General features: G+C 45.1%; 3 protein-coding genes across 3 annotated transcripts in view; all 3 read right to left on the reverse strand.

Annotated features, from left to right (window-relative positions):
• Positions 1-973: 973 nt before the first annotated feature.
• On the reverse strand, positions 974-2,344 carry LOC102435164 (translational activator of cytochrome c oxidase 1-like). The gene is given in 2 exon segments (XM_014466927.2): positions 974-2,032; positions 2,035-2,344. Coding segments are annotated over 2 exon segments (891 nt in total). The 5' UTR covers positions 2,198-2,344; the 3' UTR covers positions 974-1,304.
• A 15,777-nt stretch (positions 2,345-18,121) lies between these two features.
• FGFBP1 (fibroblast growth factor binding protein 1) lies at positions 18,122-20,974 on the reverse strand. The gene is made up of 2 exons (XM_023765015.1): positions 20,849-20,974; positions 18,122-19,216 (listed from the first exon to the last, which is right to left on the reverse strand). Exon 2 carries the CDS (start codon positions 19,194-19,196, stop codon positions 18,465-18,467), a length of 732 nt encoding a protein of 243 aa, XP_023620783.1. The 5' UTR covers positions 19,197-19,216; positions 20,849-20,974; the 3' UTR covers positions 18,122-18,464.
• A 1,489-nt stretch (positions 20,975-22,463) lies between these two features.
• Positions 22,464-23,712, reverse strand: part of PROM1 (prominin 1) — a 73,716-nt gene continuing 72,467 nt past the window's right edge. The window contains exons 25-26 of the mRNA XM_023765014.1: positions 23,596-23,684; positions 22,464-22,775 (exon numbers count right to left, since the gene is read on the reverse strand). Of these exons, the coding sequence (XP_023620782.1) occupies positions 22,464-22,775; positions 23,596-23,684 (401 nt within the window). The remainder of the gene's footprint in view (positions 22,776-23,595; positions 23,685-23,712) is intronic.

Here is a 23,712-nt window from a genome sequence, read left to right on the forward strand (position 1 = left end):
TAAGCTCTGTGCCAGGAACCAAGGACAAATACTGAATTATTATTATTAGTAGTAGTACTATTATTATTATATCACAGCCTTTCTCTGCCACCTCCCCCTCCAGCCACATTGCATCAGAAACTCTGCTCAAGCTCTCCTTTATCAGAGGTGCACAGGTGTGTTCCCTCACATCACCCTGGTCTCTGCTCAAAGGTTAACATCACAGGAGGCCATTCTGACTACCACGCTCTCTAGCCCCTTCACTTCACTCTATTTGTCTTTGTAGCAATTATCACTGCCTGAAATTCTTTTTTTTCCTTTTTTAAATTATGTTATTTTTATTTTTTGCTAATTCTCACCCAAGGATATTTTTTCCATTGATTGTTTAAAATGTATCTTTATTGTTGAAACTATTACAGTATCCCATTGACCCCCTCCACTCTGCACCACACCCCCAGGCCTTCACCGTACTATTGTCTGTGTCCATGGTTTATGCCTATATGTATATAAGTTCTTTGGTTATTTATATTTATATATATTGATTTCAGAGAAGAAGGCAGAGGGAGAGAGAGACAGAAACAACAATAATAAGAGAGAATCATCGATTGGCTGCCTCCTACATGCCCCCCATTGGGGATCAATTCTGCAACCCGAGCATGTGCCCCCGACCAGAAGCAAACCATCAAACACGGGACCCTTCAGTCCTCAGGCCAATGCTCTATCCATGGAGCCAAGCCATCTAGGGCTCTTTAGTTATTCTTTAGAGAGATAGGAAGGGAGGGAGGGAGGAAAAAGGTGAGAGGAAGGGAAGGAGGAGGAGGAGAGAGAGAGAGAGAGAGAGAGAGAGAGAGAGAGAGAGAGAGAGAGAGAGAGAGATGTGAGAGAGACTCATTGTTTGTTTGCCTCTGGCACATGCCCTGACCACTGTACCACACTGGTCAGGACACTCCCTGACATTCTTTTTTTTTTTTTTGTAGCAACACAGATCCATCACTCTTATTTAAGAGTATATGGGCCCTCACAGAACCTACCATCCCCAGAAGGGCCAATTTCCTAAGATCACAGTCTGACCAGCTAACTAGCCCCACTCTGCATCCAGGAGGGAATGGAGAGACTCATCCAGGAGGGCTCTGAGACACCAGCGGAGCTGACAAAGAGGCCCCAGAGAAGTATGGGGGTTCCTGTGCCCACAAAGCTGTAGATCTTATGCCTTTGAACCTGCTAGGCTGCAGACCTACTTCAGTCTAGAGGACAGTGTAGAAGCCTGTGCTCCAGAACAAGCTGCCAGTTGCCTAGGAAGGAGCTGGAGGGCACATACAGTCTGGTTACTCAATGTTGTCATAGACCTGGATCACGTCCTCATGGTTGCCAAGAGCCTGGATGAGGTGGGCGGCCTGCTCCAGGTCCGGGTCAGCCAGCCGCACCTTTGTGTTGGGGATGAATTCTTGTGCACAGGACACAGGACACAAGCCCAGGGAGTCCATCTTCTTCCTCACTTGATGCAGTGAAGAGGCATCACAAATAAATTTAAAAATGTTTTGTTCCTCTTTGTCTTCAGTTTCGTTAACATCCTCAGCTCCTGCTTCAATCGCCAGCTCCAGGGCACGCTCTAGGTTCACTTCTTTCTTCTCTTTGTCCTTCATTCCAATCACAATCACCCCCTTTTTGTCAAAGGAGTGGCGAGCTCCTTCAGCCATCATTCCCCCATTCTTGTTCAGGATATGTTTGATGTCTGAATGGCACTTGGGGCCACTGTTAGATAATGCCTCAATGAGCAGAGAAGAGCCACCAGGGCCTCGACCCTCATACAACAAATAAATGTCCTTGGTTTTCTCCGTTTTCAGTGCTGCCTCAATCGTTGACTTGGGCATGTGCTTGTTGCGACACACCTCTAAGATGTGGGCCAGGTTGCTGTTGAGCTCAGGGTTGGGGCCTCCTTCTTTAACCGCTAGGCGGATGCTCAAAGTAAGCTTGGAGAAGATGCGACTCCTTTCAGTGTCCTTGGGACCCTTGATATGTCGGACTTAGGACCACTCGTTGTGCCCAGCAGGGCTGCGGTGGTGAGGTGCAGCGTCCGGCCCGGAGCGGGGCTACAGCCCCGGGGATGGGGCTGAGAGCCTGAGGAGACGCACGGAAGAGCCGCCTGGGCTCCAGGGCCTAGAGCCCGCAAGCATGGTGCAGCGGTCCTGCTCAGATAGACGGTGGCCCAAGCCGCCATTGGCTCCGACCCTGGGCCAAGGTCAGCAAGAACAGAGAAAGGGCAGCGGCCAAAGTCATCAGCCAGTCTGGTCACTGCTGGAACAAGCAGGTCAGGAGCCTGCGGTCGCCTTCACCTGCCACCGGTGACTCAAGGGCTTAGGCCCGCCGGGAGCAGCTGGAACTCCACGGACCCCGCGCCTCGCCCGAGCAGCGGGAGTCCCTGACATTCTTATAGACGCTTTTTCATTTGTTTATTTCTCATCTCCATCCTCACAAAGAATATAAATTCCATGAAGGCAGGTTTTCACCACTGTGTACCCATAGCATCTAGATCAGCTCCTGATACATGGTAGGAGTTCAAGAAACATTAGTTGAGTGGAAGAGTAAATATTTTCCTAGCTCTGACAGACGGATGGCCTTTGGGTCAAGTGACCTGCTTGATGCTACTAGGATTGAGGCAAAGTTCAACTTCTCAACTTTGCATTTCACAGTTGTGGGGATAAGGGTGAGGAGCTCTTTCTAATTCCTTTCCTTTCTCCTTTGCCAGGGAAGGCAAAATTGTAAAGTTCTCTTTTTGCTTCATTCAAAAATGGGTGTTCCTTACTCCAGGTTAGCCAATTGCTCAGAGCTCAGTGGGAAATTTCAACCCCAGCATTCCCTTCCCCCAAGAGGAGTTCTCTCTCTGTGACCTCTTGTGCCTTAAATCAGGACCTAAAAAGAGGAGACACTTGATGCATGCTTGATGATATATAAATGGAGAAATGAACAGGTGAGTGGCACATGAATAGAAGACCCTGCAAAACACATCACACATGGACCAATCCATCTACAGCATTTGCTGGAGCAGATCACTCAGGATCCACTTTCTATCTTCATATTCTCCATCACTCAAGTTTTGTTATGAACATTTTCAAATATCCTGTCCTCTTTCTTCATAGAAAAACTTACTTGCCCAAGTTTGGAACCCAGCCCTTCAGGAAACAGTTGAGGGATAACAGGTGGAAGCTCATTTTCTTGATCTCCTTCTGAGGTCTGGCCTCTCATGGACACCTAGGTGGTGGAGTCATTTCCCAATTTGTCCACAGTCACCAGCAAGAATGAACACGCGGCAGTAACAGTCTGAATGGGTGCGCTTCCTCAGGGAAGTGGTCCCTGAAAAATTTCCTCCCTTGGGGCATAGCAGACTTATTCACCCAGGTCATCTGCAAGATGGCAATGCAGCTGACAGATGATGGCGACTAAGGACCTTAAAAAAGTCGCCCTAACCGGTTTGGCTCAGTGGATAGAGCGTCGGCCTGCGGACTCAAGGGTCCCAGGTTCGATTCCAGTCAGGGGCATGTACCTTGGTTGTGGGCACATCCCCAGTTGGGAGTGTGCAGGAGGCAGCTGATCGATGTTTCTCTTTCATCGATGTTTCTAACTCTCTATCCCTCTCCCTTCCTCTCTGTAAAAAATCAATAAAATATATTTTAAAAAAGTAATAGAAAAAATTAATCTATGTATACATAGATAATCCTCCCTCCTCTGTTGTCTGCCTCAGATACAATTGCTGCTATCCTTTTCTTATGTATCCTTCCAGAGACATATTATGCATATACAAACATATTTATGTAGACATGTCCATTTTTTCTTATGCAAATGAGACCATCTTGCACACACACTGTTACCTTTCTCCCTTGGACTTGATTTCACATCAGCACACAACATGATTGCATTCCTTTTCACAATGCACACCTTGAGTGGATGACTATGATATACCTTGTCGCTTCCCTTTCAGGTTGCTTCCAAATTTCACTACAACAGCAATCATTCATTATGTTGATGTAATGACTAATCTTGGATAAATGCTGTTTCCCACACATCTGAGTCTATTATAAGGTGAATATCTAGAAATAGATTTTTGGGGTTAAAGGGTTTGTTCACTGACCAGTTTGATTAAATATTGCCAAATTGCTGTAGCAATGATAATACCAGTAAGAGAGTGTGAGAATGCCTGTTTCAAAACACCTTCTTTTGTATTCACTCTTAAGCAATTAGAGTCTCATTTGGAGTCTGTTTTAGGAGATGCCCAAGGCCCAGTTTTTGAGAGTGGGGGAATGATCACCAGTCTAAAAATCAGAGCCACTATGTCCTAGTCCTGCCTCTCTAATGCCCTAAAAGACCTTGAACCAGTTACTTCCCCTCTGTGGGACCCAAGTTTCTCAACTGATGACAAGTCCTTTGAACTAGAGAAGTACTGACTCCATGATCCCAAATCTGTGAATCCCATCTGGTATGACAATGGTCATTCACCACAGTGTGTAAAAGCAACTCAATCATCAAGCTCTGATGAAGTCCCATTCAGAGCCAAGCTCCGTGTATTAGGTAGGTGCCTGTGAGCTACAGAGGATAAAGCCTGTGGCTTGACCTTTTTTTAAATCCTCACCTGAGGACATGCTTTTTACTAATTTTAGAGAAATCCAAAGAGAGAGAGAAACATCGATGTGAGAATGAAACATCAATAGGTTACCTCCCACACTCACCCTGACCAGGAACCAAACCCACAATCTTTCAGTGTGCCAGATCACGCTCCAACCAACTGAGCTCACCAGTCAGGGCAAGCTTTGACCTTTTTAGATCAATAGCTAGCAAGCCTCAAGGAAGTAGTGAACCACAAGTTACAGTGTATAATCAATGTCACATTGGGAGATATGGGTCATAGGGGCTAAAATTGTTCACAGGAGGGAAGCCTGACACTATGTACTTGGTGTCATCATAGGATTCACAGAAAGGTGCCATTTACCTAAGATTTTAAAGGTAAGTAGAAATTCATCAGGCAGTGGTGCTAGAAAGGAAGCTGGAGCATAATAGAACAGGGCTCTGGGACACCGGGAAACCCCCATGGCAAATGCGGTTGTGCCTTATCTCTTTTTGCATCATTGTGGAGAAACAAAAGTGAACCCCTAATCCCCACCACCAATATTCCTTTTTAGTCTCAGATAATGGCAACTCCATTCTTTCAGTTTAACCTTCAAATCACCTTTGACTCCTCTTGTTCATGACCCATATCCAGGTCATCACCAAATCCTATTGACTCTACAAAAGAGATCCAAAATCCAACTCCTTCTTCCTACTTTCACTGCTCTCATGCAGGTCCTTAGTCGCCATATCTGTCAGCTACATTGCCATGCATGCCTCTTACCTGGTCCTCCACTTTCACCATGACCCCCTGCATGCTGATCTCAGCATGGGGGTAGAGCAATCCTGATAAAATGGAAGTCCCATCAGATCACTCCTCCAATGGCTCCCCATGCCACCCAGTATGAAGGTCAGTCCTTATAATGACCTATTAGACCCTATAGAACATGACCCACCACTCCCCTCCTTCAGATCTCATATCTTGTCATTCTTCCCACTTCACTTACACCTTCTCTTCTCTCCAGCCTACCAGCTTCCTAGCTGCTCCAGGTACACTCGAGCTTCAGAACCATTGCACTGGCCATTTCCTCTTCCTAGAAAACTCTTTCCTAAGAACTGCAAGCTCATACTGATTCTGTTGTAAGCAAAGGGAAGGCCAAATACTCGAGGCATGTCATTTGGACAGCTTTGCCAGGAAGCTGCAGCTTTACACTCCCCAAGGAGCCCCACAGATCCCTGGGAATGGACCAGGGACGGCAATAAACAGATGACCAGTAAAGTTGGGGGGAATTAGGGAACTTGCTTGCTTCAGCCACATCTGGGAACAGGTCATTGGCCAGAATGGGCATGGCCACTCAAAGTGCATGATGATTTGATATATTTAATCCCCTAAACAAAGAAGTTAGCTCTTTTGGCTTTTGGGCTTTTGTGCTCTTGGTTGATTCCTGGCTTGCAGGACTCTCACGCTCCTGCTTCCTGCATTCACCCACATGGCCCACTGCCACAATGGACTAATGGACTGTAACTAGTCTGATGCTGAACTGGACCCAGCTACAACATGGAATGGAAACTCTGGACACTGGTTTTGCTTTTAGCTCTTTTGAGACCCCAATTACACTACTTCCAAGACTGGATTAAGGAAAATGGGACTTTGGAAACTCAGGGATGTAATTCCGGGCAAACAAAAATCACTCATTCCCCCATGTGACTCTCAGAAAATTCTTTTTCTTGAGATATCATAAGGCCTCCACCCCCAGCACTCAGTGGGGAAAAGGATAGCCTACTTCCACCAATAACCCAATAACAATACCCTTGCTATCTTTTCAATGACCTAACCTGAAAATCCTATTATTGTTGCAATCTGCTTTCACCTTCTCTGCACTCTCAATCCCCCTTATCATGCTCTACTTTATCTCATAGTACTTATTTTACTATATAATTAAATTGTTATTTTCTTACATTTATTATTCATTGCCTATCTCCCCCATCCCCACCCACTAGAATGTCACCTCCATGAGAAACAAAGGATAAAGCCTGAGTCTTGATCTTTTTTTTAATCCTCAGCCAACTCATAGATGAACTCAACACATGTTTCTTGAATGAATGAATGAATGAATGAATGAATAAAAAAATCATGGGATTTTCTAATGAGCTGCTATAAAAAGAAAATAGGCTCCACAGTTATCATCAAAATGGGTATTTTCCCTCATTCTGTTTTGCCCTCTGTCAAGGAAACTAGAATGTTCTATTTGACTCTCAGTTGATGTCAACCAATCTGTTATGGAGTACGAGAAGCAGAAAAGCAGAGTGGTTACACCAAGAGCTTTGCTCCCTGCCTCTGTGGCTCAAGGTCAGATGGAGCTCCTGGCTCCAAGGAAGCCAATGGTGGAATTGGTGGGGTGGCCTGGCAGTCACCCTGAAGGCCCTTGCCCGGACATACTCCTCCACCGTTTCCACACCAAACCAGCAATTTCCCCCAGGTTTCCATTTCCTCTCTGTGCAGTTGCCTCCCTATGACAATCTTTGCCAAAAGGAGAAAAAGCCAGTTTGACTTAGGGAACAAAAAAAAAGCTGGGCTCAAGGCCAACCTTGTTACACATGCCTTCTTGCCTAGTGACTCCCTTCTCCTCCCTTTCCCCCCATAGGAATTAAGGTACCTCCTTTTAAGGGGAGGGGGTTTCAAAAGGAATGAGATGGGTGAGATGAAGGCAAAGATGGGGGTTAAGAGTCACTGAAGGCTGATGATGGGTGAGGGTAGAGGTGGCAGCGGGAAGATCGTCCTCCTGCATCCCACAGTGGGCTGAGCTCCATGGAGCAGGTGAGAACCAGAGACCTGGTGAGGGCAGCAACTTTGCTGATTGGCTGAAGCAAATGGGGCAACATCAGGCTGGCGGTGGAAAGGGGCCTGGGATGGGAAGGGCAGGAAGGACTGGTCTTCCTTTCCCCTGGTGCTTTAGGCAAGCATGTGAACCACCAAGCCCAGGCTGATGCCAAGTGGGTGACTAAGTCAGCCCCAGGCTGGAGAGGGAAAGGGAATTTAGAAAGAATAACCATTTCCTGACTGAGGAATGATAAAGGTTTCCTGACCCTGTACCCCCTATCCCATCTTCACAACAGCTTTAAGAATTAGGGGCTGTTTGTATTCCCATTTTATAGATGAGAAATGGAGGACCAGAGAGGCTAAGAACTGCCCACCCACTATAAGCCAGAAAGTGGCAACATCAAACTTCCAACCCACAGCACATTGCCTCTAAAGGGACAGAACCACTATACTATATATACATATTTTTAGAGAACTATAAGTTTCCATCAATAAAGCATTTTAAAAATTGAAATATAATTGACATATATTAATTTCAGGTATACAACATGATTTCACACTTGTATATATTGTGAAATGATCACAATAAGTCTAGTTAACATCCATCACCACACACAATTACAATTGTTTTCTAATGATGAGAACTTTTTAAGATCCAGTTTCTTACGCATCTTCTCATCTACCCAAGATTTGCTGAGGGACCCGAAACCAATTTCCCTCATTGTAGGTAGTGACAAGGGAGCCCACACACACCTCCACCTCCAACTCCACCTCCACTTCCACCTCCACCTCCACCTCCACTTTGGATCATTCTACCCAAAGCCACTTCTCTTTAATTCCTTGTCACTAAATCAGCAAGTCAGAAATTTAGGAAGTGTCCTCACAGCCCACCCCCTCTAGATTGTTCTGGGGGCAGAGAGAATGGGGCCCATAAAACCCTTCTCTAAACCACCTTGGGGGTTTTCCTTGGTGGGCTGGGGGATCACTCTTCACCACTTACCCCCACTACTGCCCACCCCCCCACCCCCCCCGAGTGAATAAGCCAGGACCCGCCAGTCCTCACCAGGCCCTCTGTGCCGGAGGTGATCCCACCCTCCGTAAGTTTCCAGAAAGCTGAAAAGACATAAAACAAATGTCCCTTAAATCACCAAAGTACTATCTGGACACTAAAGCTCATATGTCCTACTGGCAGATGAGGACATGCTTCATGCCTTCACTAAAAGCCTAAATGCTCTTATTTCGGTTGCCTAGTTTATGGCCCACATGTCCCCTTTGAATTTTTACTTAAGAAAGCAAGGACCCTGTCTGGGTAGCTCAATTGGTTAAATATCATCCCAATATGCCAAGGTTGGGGGTTTGATCCCTGGTCAGGGCACATACAAGAATCAACCAATGAATGCACAAATAAGTGGAACAACAAATCGATGGTCTTTCTCTCTCAAATCAATCAATCAATCAATCAAATAAAGCAGGGATATGTATAATCTATTTTCAAATTCATTTATTCAAATGGATTCAAATTTCATAGATTATATCCTGTGAAATAATAGGAAAAATATATTGGTCTCTGCCCTCAGTTCCTGGCTCAGAGCTCCTAAGCTTTGTAAATTTTTAAGTGAAAGAAGCATTAAGAGCATTTTTTGCTCTAATATTGTTTTTTACCCCAGTTCCTGTCACAGGGCTCCTAAATCCCTTGGAATTTCCTGGGTTATAGGAGTGTCTTTTCTTCTAATGAGGTGAACTCCTGGATGGGGGCCGGTCACCAGAAAAACCAAGACGGGATTAGAAACTTGGAATTTTCAAACCCTCCCTATTCTCCAGAAGGGGAAGTGGGACTGAGAATGGAGTTAATGATCAATCAAGCTATGTGTGGAAGCTTCCATGAAATCCCAAAAATATGGGTCTGGAGAATTTCCAGGTGGGGGATCACATCCACATGGGGTGGGGGGGGGTGACACACCCCAACTTCATGGGGATAGAACCTCCTACACTAGGGACTTTCCCAGACCTTGCCTTATGTACAGTGGGGCCTTGACTTATGAGTGTCCGGACTAACGAGTTTTTTGAGATACCAGCTGTCTCTCGGCTGATTTTTTGCATTGAGTTGATAGAGTAATTTGAGTTAACGAGCTCCTTAACGAGCTCGGTCTTGGAACGAATTAAACTCGTAAGTCAAGGCCCCACTGTATCTCCTTAACTGGCTGTTCCTCTGTGTCCCTTATTATATCCTTTAATAAACTGGCAAATGTAAGTTAGTGTTTCCGTGAATTCTGTGACATATGCTAGCAAATTAATAGACCCAAGGAAGGGGTCATGGGAGCCTCTGATATGTAGCCAAGTCTGACAGAAGCATGGGCACCTGGTGTGTAGAAGTAGAGAAAGTTACAAATCCCCAAGGCGGGCAAGTTCACTAGAGATGCCATGCTCCCTTGGGGAGGCTGGGCTGGCCCATGTGGGAGAACAGGCAAGCGTGTCTCTGCTCTAAATGGCAGGGCAGCGCCAATAGGAAGCGGGGTGGAGGATGTCTGACTAGGAGTGTGAGGAGCACAAAGTGAATGACCTGCTTTGTCCTCTGGGAGAAGGTTAGGTAACGGATTGGCTGAAGCCACAATTATCTGCTCTGTGAAGAGTGGCAGGAAAGGCAGCAGGACTGAGACAGAAAACACGGATGATTATTTTCACCACCTGCTTCCTCTTGGAAAGAGGGTGATTTCTAAAAGGGGGGGGGATGATCATCTGCCTAAAACCATGCTGTGTGCCAGACTACAATTCTGAGAGGTAAGAGAGAGAACTAAGATGCTTTGCAAAAAGAGAGAGATTTAGAAATATGAAGGGGGGGACAGGGACAGGTTGGAGCCATAGAACAAAGATGTGAGCAGACTATGGTCCAAGGAAGGGGAGATGAAGGGAACTATCCTTGAATGTGGACTGGGAATGCATTTTGCCGGGTGGTATGCGATGCCATGACTCTCCCTCTCCATGACATCCTCAGTAAAATGTAGACCCTCGTGAATGGGATGTTGCAGGTTGACTTTTTGGGAGATACAGCTAAGTATTGAGTCTTACTCTGAGGTGGGCACAGGGGTGAGAACAGAGGCTGCCCAACGACATGCTCATTTCCACTTCTTTGGCCAAAGAAAGTCCAGTGGCCACACCCAAGTTCAAAGTTTGTTAATTCTACTTGTTTTTCAAGGGGAGGAGTTGTTCATATCCATCTCACCTGCGAGGACTGGAAGCCTCCACAGGCAGGTGGTTCCTATCTATCTCAGTGCCTCTAGTCTAGTGTCTTGCACCGTGCTTAGCGCAGAGAGGGTACTTGATTAATGTTTATTGCATAAAGGCATCTCTGCAGATTTGCCTCATCTATCCATCACTGCCATCCTAAGTCCAGACTGTACCTGGACTATCCCAGTATCTTTTCCATGGCTCCCCATCTTTTCAGGTTCTCCCATTGCAAATGTACCCTGCATTCAATCACCATAGTCATTGATCCAGCACCACTTTGGTGGTAGCTTGCATTGACTTATCAAACTTTAACTCCTCCATTCTTCCCTCCTTGGAAACCTTGAAAACCGTAAAGGGCTCCCCACTGCCTAGAATCATGACTACATTCTTCATCCTGAGGTTCAAAGTCACATGGAGTTCTAAGGATGAAAAGAGCTCAGGTTAGTGAAAAGCTTTTGCAGAACATTCACAAGGATACAGTTATTAGTCACCTGTCGTAGTCATTACTCTTTCCAGTTTTCTCCCACTCACATATGCACAGTAAGAGGGCATTTTTCTGCCCCCCTTAAGCTTGGGTGCAGAGACTGGATTTGCATTTGCAAAGGAAATGGGAATGAGTGTCACTGGGTGGAACTTTAAAAAGCTATGCCTGGTTTGCCATGCTCCTTCTTTTTTGTGAGTAAAGTGACAATGATACTACTTTGTCAGCCCATCCCTGAAGGAAAACCCCTGGGCTGATCTGAAAGAGGTGCATGGTAGAAGTGGCTATTCCCATCACCACTTCATATGACCAAGGAAGGAAGGAAGGAGGCTGAGAGGCCAAATCACTTGCTCAAGTTACCCTGCTCTTCATGGGTAGAACCAAGGTCTCCCCAGTTCCAGTGGGAGACCTCATCACCAGGGTAGACCCATTTGGCTCCTCCAGGAAGACATAGACAGAGTGAAAAACACAAAATCTTTGTTGTCGGACCTGGCTCAAATGCCAGCTTTGCCATATACCAATGACCCCCAACTTCCCCATCAATAAAATGGCAACAGCAGCCTGTCTCATATGCATATGGGAAGGGTGGAGAGCCCTGGCAGGCTGTCAAGAGGGACTCGACATAGGTCAGCTCACCTTGTCTCTTTCCCACAGATTGGCTCTCCTCTTTGCCCCTGGATTGACCACACTTGACCTCACTGCTAATTATAAATTCCTCGCCATCTCCTCCTCTTACCACTCTCAAAGCCCAGCTTTTGCACCAGCCTTCTCCTGCATGCATTCCTGCTCACATTCTTTCCCTCAACCTTGGAATTCCACCAGCCACTGACATTTAATTAGCCACCCATTTTTAACTGTTTCTCCGGCCGAGTGCTTATCTCCCTAAATATATTAGACATAGAGGGCATTGACCAGCCTCATGCCTCTTGCATCCTTCCCTGAGCTTGGCCCAGCCCTGGTTCTGTCTTTTATTGAGTGAGTGGCTCTGGGATACATCACTGGACCTAATTTGGCATGTGGGGAATAAATAGGGGAGCTCAGAAGGCTGTCCCATTCATGAACACTGGGTGAATGCATTCAACTGCAAATAGCAAGTTACCCGTGAGAATGGTTGGGTTTCCTGAGTAACCCTATGGACCTGGCATTGCATCCAGTACCTAGCATTTTCTCTAGTTGTCAGGAGCCTAGGACATGGTGTGTTTGCAGAGGAAGAACACCAACTTTGGAGGGATTCAGTAGCTCAATTGGCAACAGTAGGTTGAGAATGATTTCTAAATAATAACCAAATATGTACCTGCAAGGGACTGTGCTAGGGATTCAGAGATAATCACGGAGCTCACAGCTTAGCTGACATGAGAGACATTCAGCGATCATTTTGTCAACCCTTCTCTTCTCACACATTGTTGCATCATTATTTTCTGTGTATGTATGAGAAGCACCATCATCCTTGTAGGTACATCTGACTCAGCACCTTGCATGGATTGTCACCAGGTAATTCCATAGGCATTATCTCATTTACTTCAGAACACGTTCTGAAGAAGGGACATTATGATTGTTCACCCGAGGCTTGGGTTTAAACCCTGATCCTGCCTCAGTTTCCTTCTCTGAAACACAGACGTCCGTACTTTATAGAATTGCGGCATGGGTCAAGCGAAGAGATGTACGCTCCCAAAAATAAGCCCAGTCATCTATCCAAGGACCTCCAGTCCTTGGCAGGCTCTGAATGTGAAGGGCTTTGGGATATTTTTCAAAGAAGCTGTCAGGATTGCGTAAGCAGCTTTTTCTCTTTCAAAGTGAGGAAATCTGTACTGAGGCTCTGGGAACAGGTAGCTACATGGCTCCTCAAACCTTGGCAAGGGGATAATTTGTTTCCTAGTTTGGTTTGCCTTGTGCCTCAGGCAGCATTTGGAGCTGATGGAGAAGCATGCATAGCTCCAAGCTGCCTCCCAACTTGTATTCATTTGAAGCCTCTTAAAAAGTCAATATTGTCTTGAGAATCAAGGAGCCATTCTTGTCAACTCTCCTGCTAGATTCAAGTTCATGAGCTTTTCTCATTTAATTCTGAGAAGACATGAAATCACCCTGACACTCAGGGGAGAACACATCATGGGTCACCTTCTTACTTTACTGAAAATACCAACTCCAAATTCATGTCCCAATGAAATAGAGCCCTGGTTGGTCTTTTAAAAATTAGTTACTTCTTTCATTGATAAATGTTAGGTGGGGCAGGGGCTAAGGGGAGAGGAACATAAGTGTGGGGATGTGGGACATCTGTAATATTGTCAACAATAAGACATAAATTAAGAAAAAAGCAATGTTAATTTGAGAACATATGAAATTACTGTTTTATGGATCAAAAGTGATACCGTGTTGACAATTTTATATGGTTCACCCTAACACAAAGCATAGAGAACAAATATTAAAAGTACAAAGGGTACATAGGTCTCTCTCCTATTTCATTCAATCTTCTGTTTTCTCTCCCCAAAGGCAATAGCTACTGCCAGTGATTTGAAAAACAATTTTATACAATTTGAGACATATTTTATACATATATTAATGTATAAACATATGGAAGCATGGTATGCACACTTTTTTTAAACACATTTCTTTAGCCGCATTTCTTAGAATAATTCTAACTAACCCCTTCATGGTTTCAACCAGTCCTTATGTATATGCCTGTTGTTTCCAATGTTTTGCTGCTATAAATAATACCATAATAACACATCTTTGTTATGTGCGAATATATGTACATAAATCTCTACAAGGGGAATGAATAGGCTGAAGGGCTTGAGATTGTAAATTCTGAGAAATGTTGACAAGTTTCCCTCAAAATGGGTTGCACTAATTTACTTTCTCTTCAACAACGCGTTCTTCTTGCTCTGTAGTCGACGCTTTATATTTGTCAATCTCATGCCTTCGCTCATGACTTGCGGACATTTGGGGGCTCTAAATAGCTCATATCAATGAACAAAGCTGAACAAAATGGTGATGCTCAGGGTGCTTCCAGTGGCTGCTGGCCCTCAGAGCATGCCCCATCTCTCCTGCACTGCCATTGCGTTTGTGGGGTGGCGCTGGGGGTGCTGATGCAAACTCATTTCCCAGACTCTAGGTCGTTGGCTTCAGGTTAGGATTAGCCAGTGGAACAGTGGGAGAGAGGAAGCCAGGACATTTTCTCTCTGTGTGTCTGGTGGCATTTCTAGCCTCTTTGGTTCTTGTTCCCCCAGAGGGTTCCTCCCTCCAGTGTCCTGGCTCCAGCTGCATGCCCTGGCCCTGGGATCAGTCACACACCTGCTTCCTTTGTCTCTCTAGCACTGGGCTACGAGTAGGAAGCCCCTGGCTTGAGGCTGCCTCACTGAGCCCTTTTAGCTTTTCCAATATCATTATAATTGGTTCCCTATCTGCAATCACCACTATTGAACTTTGTGTATTTAATTCCCACCCCCACCACCAGAACTGGTACACCTGAGGTTGATAAAAATGAGGAGACAGGGCCACATTCTTATACTGTTGGCAGGAATATAAGTTTTGTAACTTTTTTTTTTGGCAGGCAGTTTGGCAATATGCGCCAAGAGCTTTGAAAACGTGCATGCTCTTGCCCTCTGTCTTAGAGGTACAGGTTGAAATATTTACGAATGAAATGATGTGTGTCTGGGATTTGTTTCAAAACAATCCAGGGGAGAGGATAATTGGGACCTTTTCTAGGTGAAGTGAGATTGGCCATGAGTGGATAGTCGTTTAAACTGAGTGAAGGGTACTTAGACATGTACGACATTCATCTCTTTACTTATGAATGTTTGAGTTTTAAAATAATAAAAAGCTTCTTTCAGAAGCACAGGGTTGGGCCTTGCAGTCTGCTTTCTAGGAATTTTCCCTAAAGGAAAAAATCCTAATGTTAAAAAGATTTATCTTTAAGGATGGTTCCTAACAGCATTGTTTATAATAAGAAACACTTAACAGCAATCTAATTTTCTAACAGTGGGATGATCCTACCTTAATTTATGTTGCTCTCTTCTCCACATCTGCCAGTCCCAGCTGTCAATTCATTTTTGGCCACATTGCTAAATAATGAAGATAAATAACCAAGCATTGACCTACGGGCTAGAATCCCTAAGGAGCTTCATCAACTGGGTTTTGGGTTCGATCCCGAGTAGGGGGTGTGCAGAAGGCAGCCGATCAATGATTCTCTCTTAGCATTGATGTTTCTATCTCTCCTTCCCTCTCACCTCCTCTCTGAAATCAATAAAAATATATTTTTAAAAAAGAACATAAAAGGGACTGATGCACCCTGTTTACTTAATGGCTTGGCTCCTGCCTGAAGACCACACATGCCACTCTTCTCTCATCAAGGGAAGAAGATTGTGAGCTGTGAAGGCAGAATGGGCTTGGAGACCTGTAGACCTAGGTTTCCCAGGTACAGGCTGTGCCTCTTATAGGCTTTGTGACCCCGGCAAGTTGCTCAGCTTCTCTGAGCTTCAGTTTTCTTATCTAGAAAATGAGGATGATAATATCTATGAGACAGAATTGTTGGGAGATTAAATAAGAAAATGGGCAAAGCCTCCGGCACATAATAGATGATCAATAATGGCTGTTCCTTGTTGCTTTTTGTATTAAATAAAAAAACCTCACACTTTTAAAGTTTACATAATTTTTTGGCCTCCCTCCAAAACCAGGCTTACACTTTGGACTTAAGACCATCATTTGTGTTGAAAACCTACTATGTGAACACTAGGTGCGACTCTAGGTGCTCAAGATGTATTGACCAATATGTGTCTTACAACAACCCTTAACCCTTTGTGGTCCAATTTTATTTTTGGAATTCAAACAGTATGGTCCAAATTAATTGACGGGATTGAATATTGAACCGGTTTTCGGTGTCAACCTCAGCCTCGACATTGGACCTGCTCCTAGCGCCTGGTCTGTCGAGTCAGCCTCCACGTTGGATCGAAAAGGATTAAAGATGGTTTCATTATCCCCATTGTTAAGATGAGCTCATTGGAGCTCAGAAGATTTAAATAATTGACCCAGGGATCTTGGTTGAGAAGCAGCAGAGAGAAACCTCTAACCCAGATCCTGCCGACCCCACTATGTTAGAAACAAGGCTCCTCCCAGTTCTGCCATTGGCCAGAGCCATGAGTGATTTAGAAGAACCATTAGCTTTATGGGCTAAAAGGGACCTTAAGAGGGCTTTCCCTTTGGTCTGGTCTGGTCTGTTTTCCAATGTTTACATCATCCAGACCAGAGCAGTGTTATTGTTTAATGACCTCTGGAAATGTTTTCCTATTTCAAGACTATGTAGAATTAATATGTATGAGTGGGCAGGGGGCAAAGGGCTGACAATCTGTGTAGACTTTAAGGGAAATGCTCCTGTTGTGTGGCCAGGAGGACCATGAGGAGGGCCTGTGATGTTGGGTCCATACTTTTGGGTGTGGGGATAAGGTTTATAGGTCAGTTGTGTCCTAGAGTGAGTCTGTAATGTTTGATATTTCTGAACATGTCATGCATGACCCAGCTATTGGAATATAAACACCATAAAAAGAAGGATAATTTTCTTTTTCGTTTGCTATTATTTCCTTCCTCTAGAACCATGCCTGGCACACAGTAGGAGCCCACAGCTTATTAATTAATGTCAGAACACGTGTACCCACTGTCCCCACTATTTAGAACATCCTTACCCAAAAGCGTCACCTGATTTAATGCCTCACTTAATTTAGATCTAGACTCAAAAGTCACCTCCATAGATAGGCCTCCCCTAACCATCTCATCTAAGACAGGTTGTCTTCCATCACTTCTACCCCCTCCTCTTTCTTTAATTTTCCTCTTTGATGCTTGTGTATTTGTGAGCTTACCATTCGTTTCCCCACTGGTAGCCCCATGGGGGCAGAGCATTCATCTCTTGTAGATCGCTGTATCCTGAGCTCCTACAAGAGTCTGATAGTCTGTGCTTAATAAACTGTGTGTTAATTGAGTGATTAAATGAATAAATACATGTATACTCCATGGGGAAAGGTTAGTATGGTGCCTGGACATAGAAAATGAGAGATAAATGTCGAGTTGATGAAGTTGATGATGATAATCAACTGAATCTGAGGCTGTCAACTCTGAGGCTGACAATGCTCAGTGTAGGTCCTGGTAAAATGAGATTCTTCCACGCCACTGGCCATTCCTCCCTGCCACCAATCCCAAAGAGGCTCTAAAGAACAGTGCTCTTACCAACTCCGACTCCTCACTTTTTGTTCTTTGTGGAATTGTGACAAGGCATTGGGGACAGTTAATTCTCTCTTCCCAGCTATAGCATTAAAACACTTTAAGATTCTTCATACTAACATGTAAATTATTGACAGCAGTGTCATCCCTGAACCCCACTACATTCCAGCCATGTGGCCTCTCCCAGCCTCTATAATTTTCTCCTGTCTTTGCCTTTATACATGCTGTTATCTGTCTACAGTGCCTCCATTCTACCCTGTTTCCTCCCTAAAGATACTCTCTCCAAATTCCAGCTCCAGTATCATCCCCTCCGTGAAGCTCAAGCTGAGTTCTTCCAGCAGCTTCTTCCTCTTCTGCTTTTTTCCTTTCCATCCTTTCCATGGAGCCTTTATCACAGGGCACTGTTCTTATGCAGATCTCTCTCCCTCAGGCTAGAAATGAGCTACTCAAGATCAGGGGTCCTGCATAAGGTGGCTGGCAATGGGCAGCTCTGACTTTGCCAGTATAGGGTGTTTATCCAGCATGTGGACTTGGCTTGGAGACCTCCTACGTTCAAATCCTGCCTACTATCTGTGAGACCCTGACAGGTGTCTCACTCATCCCCAAGGTGTCCCACTTGAAATCAGTACAGTGAGCATCAAACACCACAGAGCAAGGCATGAAAGTGTAAAGATAGGAGTTTGGAGTGGGTCACCTTATGGGATGACTTGGGATGAATGGGGAACAGGAAATTGTTCCTTAGATATTTTTTGCACTGACACGTGGAGGCCTGCTTATGAGTGTGTTGGAACTAGATGCAGAGACACAAACAATGGTTGAAAATTTTTGAAAAATGCACAGAGCTTTATTAATTTTGTTAATTAAGCAAAAGTGCATCACACTGAAATCATCCCTCTGGCTCATTCAGCTCAAAGAGTGGTCATTACTGCTCAGATGCACACAGCTTTGTGGGCCATGGAAACATTGCAGTCAACAACCTCTGAAAATCACACCTAAGGAAATGAATATAAAGCAAATTCCAAAAACAAAAAATTACAAATTCTGTTTAATTCCTGCGCGCTCATAGAAATGTTCGTTTTACAGGGAACTTGGAGAGCTTTACAGCATCCTGAAGGCTTGGACATGCACCTAATGGAGCTCTGTTCTCTTCTGACCTCCTTAACATGGTTCACTCTGCACCATGGTGAAGAAGAATTTGCAGAAAGAGCTCCAGGACTCCCCACAGTATTCCAGGGCTGCCTTCTTCTGGTTCATCATGTCTGGGTCCTCCAGACACTCGGGATTGATGGAGGACTCTGCTGGGCCAGCGAGGGTGTTCTCTTTGACCTTGTTAGGCTCCATGAGGGAGGCCTCATTGGTCATGCTCTGCTCCCTGGGAGAGGGCTCCATTGTCTCCTGGCTGGGTTTCTTCCCAATTAGAGTAGAGTTCACCAACTTCAGATTGGATTCTGGGAACTTCTTTCTGCACACCCTGGTCTTCAGGATGCTCTTTGAGTCCCCACAGATGACTTTCTGAGTGCGCAGGCTCCGGCCGATTTGCTTCCAATAGGCACCCTTTTTGGTCGACTCCAGGCACGAAGTTGGATTGCCCGTAAAGGAACAGGAAAACTTGTTATCCTGTCGGGTGCAATCGACCTTCAGGACAATGCCCTCCTCCTTCTCAGTCACCACCCATCTGCAGTCGGCCTGGTCTTGGGTGACAAACTTGCCTTTGGTTAGGTGCTTGGGTGGCTGGTTTCTCTGCTCATTCAAGGGCTTGCCCAGCGTCTGTGTTTTTTCTGTGGTGGCTTTGCTGCCACCTCTTTTCTTTACTTCCTTTTTGCCCTCCACCAAGAACACCTGAGCGGCCAGAAGGAGGAAGGACAGCAAGGTGAGGCTGTGAATCCTCATGTCTTTAGTTTGGTGGGAACCTGTTTGACAAAAGGCAGGTGAGTCCATGCTGGGCAGCATTTTCGCACTACAGGCTGTAAGCTGACCCTCCCTCCACCCTGGTACTTGCCTGCCTGCCTAGGAGTAAGTTCAAGAATCCTTCTGATTTCTGAAATTACTAGACAAGCAGTCTGTTTATTCATATTTCTGCTTGACTGGAGTCTTGAATGTGAAAATTTCCTACCCTTCATTTCTTCCTTCACCACTCTCTGAGCCCCATTCATTCACTCACTTATGCCTTCATTTGCTCTTTCACTCATGCTTTTATTCACTCATTCAACAGGCATTTATGGAGCACCTACTGTATGCCACACACCGGACTATATGTTGAATATACCAAGGTAAATAAGAAAGTTTCACATCTTAAAAACTTAGAGGCAACTCTTTGGGGATTCTAAATAGTATTGATCAGGAGTCTGTCCCAATTGTGTCCCCAGCTTGATCTTGGGCAAGTCACTCTCTCCCTCTGGGTCTCAGTTATTTTATCTGGAAATCAAGGTGTTGCATGAGATAACTGCCCACTCCTCCAGCTCCGATGTGCTGGATTTCTATATCACAGTTCTACATGGAATCAGATGACCACACTATGAGAAAGGACACAGGAAATGACCTGCAAAGTGATGTTTGACCCAAGGTTAAACATGCACGAGGTTTGTACACTCTGAGATGGGTGGGTTTGTGAGGAGGGGCAATTGGGATGAAGTAAGAACCCAAGAAAAGGCATAAAGAAGGGGAGATCATTCAATTTGACTGGGCAAAGTGAACCGAGGTAGATAGGAGTGAATTTCCACCAGAGTATTTAGACTGCTTAGCACAATCCTGGGCATACAGAATGCCCTTAATCAATTATTTAAAAAAAAACACACAAAAAACCCCAAATCATTGAATGAATAGGATGACCTTAAATGCTATGCCAACCTACATGGATTATGTCAGGTGGGCAACAAAACTACACTGAAAAGGAGAAGAAAAATAGCATTTCTGTGCACTTGACCAGCGTCTGAGTCTCACCTTGTTGATCCACACAAGAGTACTCCTTGGCAGGTAATAATAAATCTCTCCAGGTAACAGATGGGGCAGTTAAGTCTCAGACCGGCAAATAAATTGTTCAAGATCCCATGAAGGGCAAGTGACAAAGCTGGGACAGGCAGCCAGAACTTATCTCTCTGGTCCTTTATACCACCCTTCTCACCTTCACCTTCCTCTGCCTTTCAAAAATATTGGCAAGAAATAAAAGAGCAATCATGAACAATTCAGGATTTGGTTTGGCTTAATTCACAATGGCAAGATGATTCATATTATTGGTGCTCCGTTTTAAAAGAAAATACTGAATTTTATTAAAAAAAAAAAAAGGCTGGCCTAGGAAATGGCCCTGGTCTCATTTCCAGCCTAGGCATTTTGACCTGCTATTAGGATTGAGAAAGGGGAAGGCAGTCATAGGCATGTGGGGTCCCAAAGGAAGGTGGGGCGTGAGGCTAGGTATACCAGATGAAGACCCACTCATTCCTCATGGCAATGGGACCCCTGCTAGGATCCAGACCTCAGGAACTTGAGGTTTTGGGGAAAGCTGAAAGTGGGGCAGGCAAGCACACTCTTAAAGGGCAGGCTCTTACCTTGTTCTGAGTATGAAGATGCAGTGCAATTCCCGGTGCCAGAGCAAGTCTCATCTGCAGTGCAAGGCAGGGGAGGCCCTTTTTATAGGAGCCCAGGCAGACAGGGTGTTCACAGGGCACACACCTGTGCAGCTGTCTTCACATTCCTCCCAGCCACGCCCCTTCGGAGGGAGCCAGCGCCTGCAGGGAAAGTGGTTGGTGTAAAGTGGGCGGAGGGTTACACACAGGACATTAGACCGCGCCCTCCAAGCCCTTCCTCTTCCCCCAGCAGCCAGTTTGGGAGGACAGCTCAGCCTCGCAGAGACCCTCTTTGAGGGACTCTTTGATGCAGCAATATCTCTGGGGAAAGTTATAAACAACAAAAATAACCATAGCTGCCAAGCACTGTGCTAGGTCCATTTTACCGAAATCTCTCCGTTCGTTCTCATCACATCCATTCTATGATATGGGAAGCGGTGATTCACCCCATTTTACAGATGGAAAACTGAAGCATGAGATATTCAGGTTTTGTCCAAGGTCACACAGCCAGAAGGATGAGGAGCCCAGAGTTAAATCTGGGACTCCCTGCATCCATTGTCTGATATTTTCCTACCTGCCATTCTCAGTAAATGTTGGGTTGATGAGTGGATGAGCTGGGAAACACATCTCAGTGTCTGAGTCTCTGTTTTCACTGAGGCACCTGAAGTGACTATTGGGCAGAGGAATCCAGGGCCTCCGAATGGCTGGTAGGGAGTGAGTTCCTGATCTGGGGATTTCTGCTGAAGAAATTCACCTTCAGGTCACACATGGGATCTTCATTCTGGTCAACCTTTGATAGGCAGTCTCATACCAGAATGACAGAGCATTCACCTAACCCTTGTCACAGCTGTCACATAACCTCTCTGAACCTGTGTGTGTGCATCTATAGATTGAGGACAATCACAGTACCTCCCTTAGGTTTTCCTACTAAATTATTTATGGGCATAATGTAAATGAGGATGATTTGGTTCATAATGGGGACTCCAGCTGTATTCCTTAAAAACAGACATATTTCATTTTGATGTTAAACATAGAGAAGGAGACTCACTTGCCAAAGAAGATGTGGACCTCATTATATTTTGCCACCTCCCTTTTCATATCTGGGCACAAGAAGTTGTACTCTTCTTCTTAACTCAGCCATAAGAAGAACAATAGTACACAAATGGCAATAAATGCAACCAATCTGCCTTTGGGGCTGAGACACTAAAGAGCAGGGGGGACTGTGACAATCCGGGTAGGTCCTGGTAGTAAGGTCAGCACTCAGCTCCAGTTGGCTGAGAACATGTGGCATTGGGGTTGGTATTTTCAGAAGTCATAATTGTTTTTGTATATACATTTTTTGAAACAAATGGAGAGTTCTTGAACTTTTAAGAAATGCCCCAATATCCAGATGAGAGTATATGGAATTGAGCTGCCATCTAATTGAAATTTTCTAAAAGTGCTGGCCTGGCCCACAATAAAGACACCAAAAGTCCTAATTGTGGTTGGATTCCACTCAAGCTGTGGATGTTGACTGGTTTACTCAGAGGTTCAAAGGGTCTTTACATAAATGCCATCGGAGGTGGCCATTTCCCCAAGCTCTATGCCTTTTATAAAATCAGCTCATGAAGAGATCCATCCCCATGGTTCCGACCACCATCTTATAGAACACATACTCCCCAAATAGGCACTCACAGTGTGGTGTTTTAGGAAACAGCGCCACACTTTGGCCACAGGCCAAAGACACCCCCACCTGCATGTCACTGAAGTCAGCGTTGCCCACTCCCACTCCTACGTCATTTGGACGTAGACAAGTTAAAGCAGCTTTGTTCCACAGGGAGATATAGATCAAGGTGGCCTCTGAAATAATGAGGAATTCATCTTGATCCTCAGGACGCAGCCAGCTTTTTTTTTTTTTTCTGGAAGAAGACTATAGGTCAGAACACAAAGCGTATTTAAAGGAAACACGTGGACTCCAGGATCTTTTCTGAGAATGTTTCTCTAAGCTTTGACAGGGAACATGGGACTTCCCCCTCTGGCTTTCTGTGGACATTCAGCCTTCCTGTGATCCCATCCCAACTTCTGCCTTGATCTTTCTATTTCAAGTAAGGCGGGCACAGTATTAGGCCAAGCTATGTAGACCTTTCCCTGTTGACTCAACCTGTCATTCCAAACTCATTTACACACACACACACACACACACACACACACACACAACAACAACAACAACAAACAAATAAACAACAACAACAATCTGGCCACACTAGGATACTCATCCACCACTTTCTGAATACTCAGTTCACTTGCCCACTTCCTGCCTTTGCTTCTCTGTTCCCCATACTTGGAATGCTTTTCCAGTCTTACTTTGTTAGGCTCACATTGGCTCATCCTTCAAGATCCAGCTCAAACAGTGACTTCATAAACAGTCAACATTCTTTCTATCAGTGTCATTGGCCCCTGATCTTGCCCATGCCTCCACGTTTTTATGGATGTTCATGGAGAGAAATAGACGGTCACTCGAGTAAGTGCTTACAACGCACTGGCATTGTGCTAATGTGTTTTCCCCGTACTATTTCACATCTAGGTACACTGAGAAAATTTTATACTTTTACTACAGGGCACTGGGAAAACTGGACAGGGTTTGGAGCCCCAGAATGACTGTTCACAGCAGGTTCCTACAACCTCCCTATACTCCCAGGATCCAGGGCATCACTGGCTCATGGACAATGGATTACATAAAGGCGCCTCACTTTGTTCACAAGAATCCGTGAAGGAAAGTCCAGCCTGGATCCTTGTGGTACAGATGTGGAGCTGAGGCTTAGGTCACCCAAGAACATGCCTGACACACAATTCAAGAAGAATTAAAT

The sequence above is a fragment of the Myotis lucifugus genome, unplaced genomic scaffold (genome assembly GCF_000147115.1).
Source record: "Myotis lucifugus unplaced genomic scaffold, Myoluc2.0 scaffold_367, whole genome shotgun sequence".
NCBI classification, from domain to species: Eukaryota; Metazoa; Chordata; class Mammalia; order Chiroptera; family Vespertilionidae; genus Myotis; species Myotis lucifugus.

Bases quoted from the DNA above. Each gene is read 5' to 3' on its own strand.
- FGFBP1 (XM_023765015.1), bottom strand. From the start codon at position 19,196: ATGAGGATTCACAGCCTCACCTTGCTGTCCTTCCTCCTTCTGGCCGCT.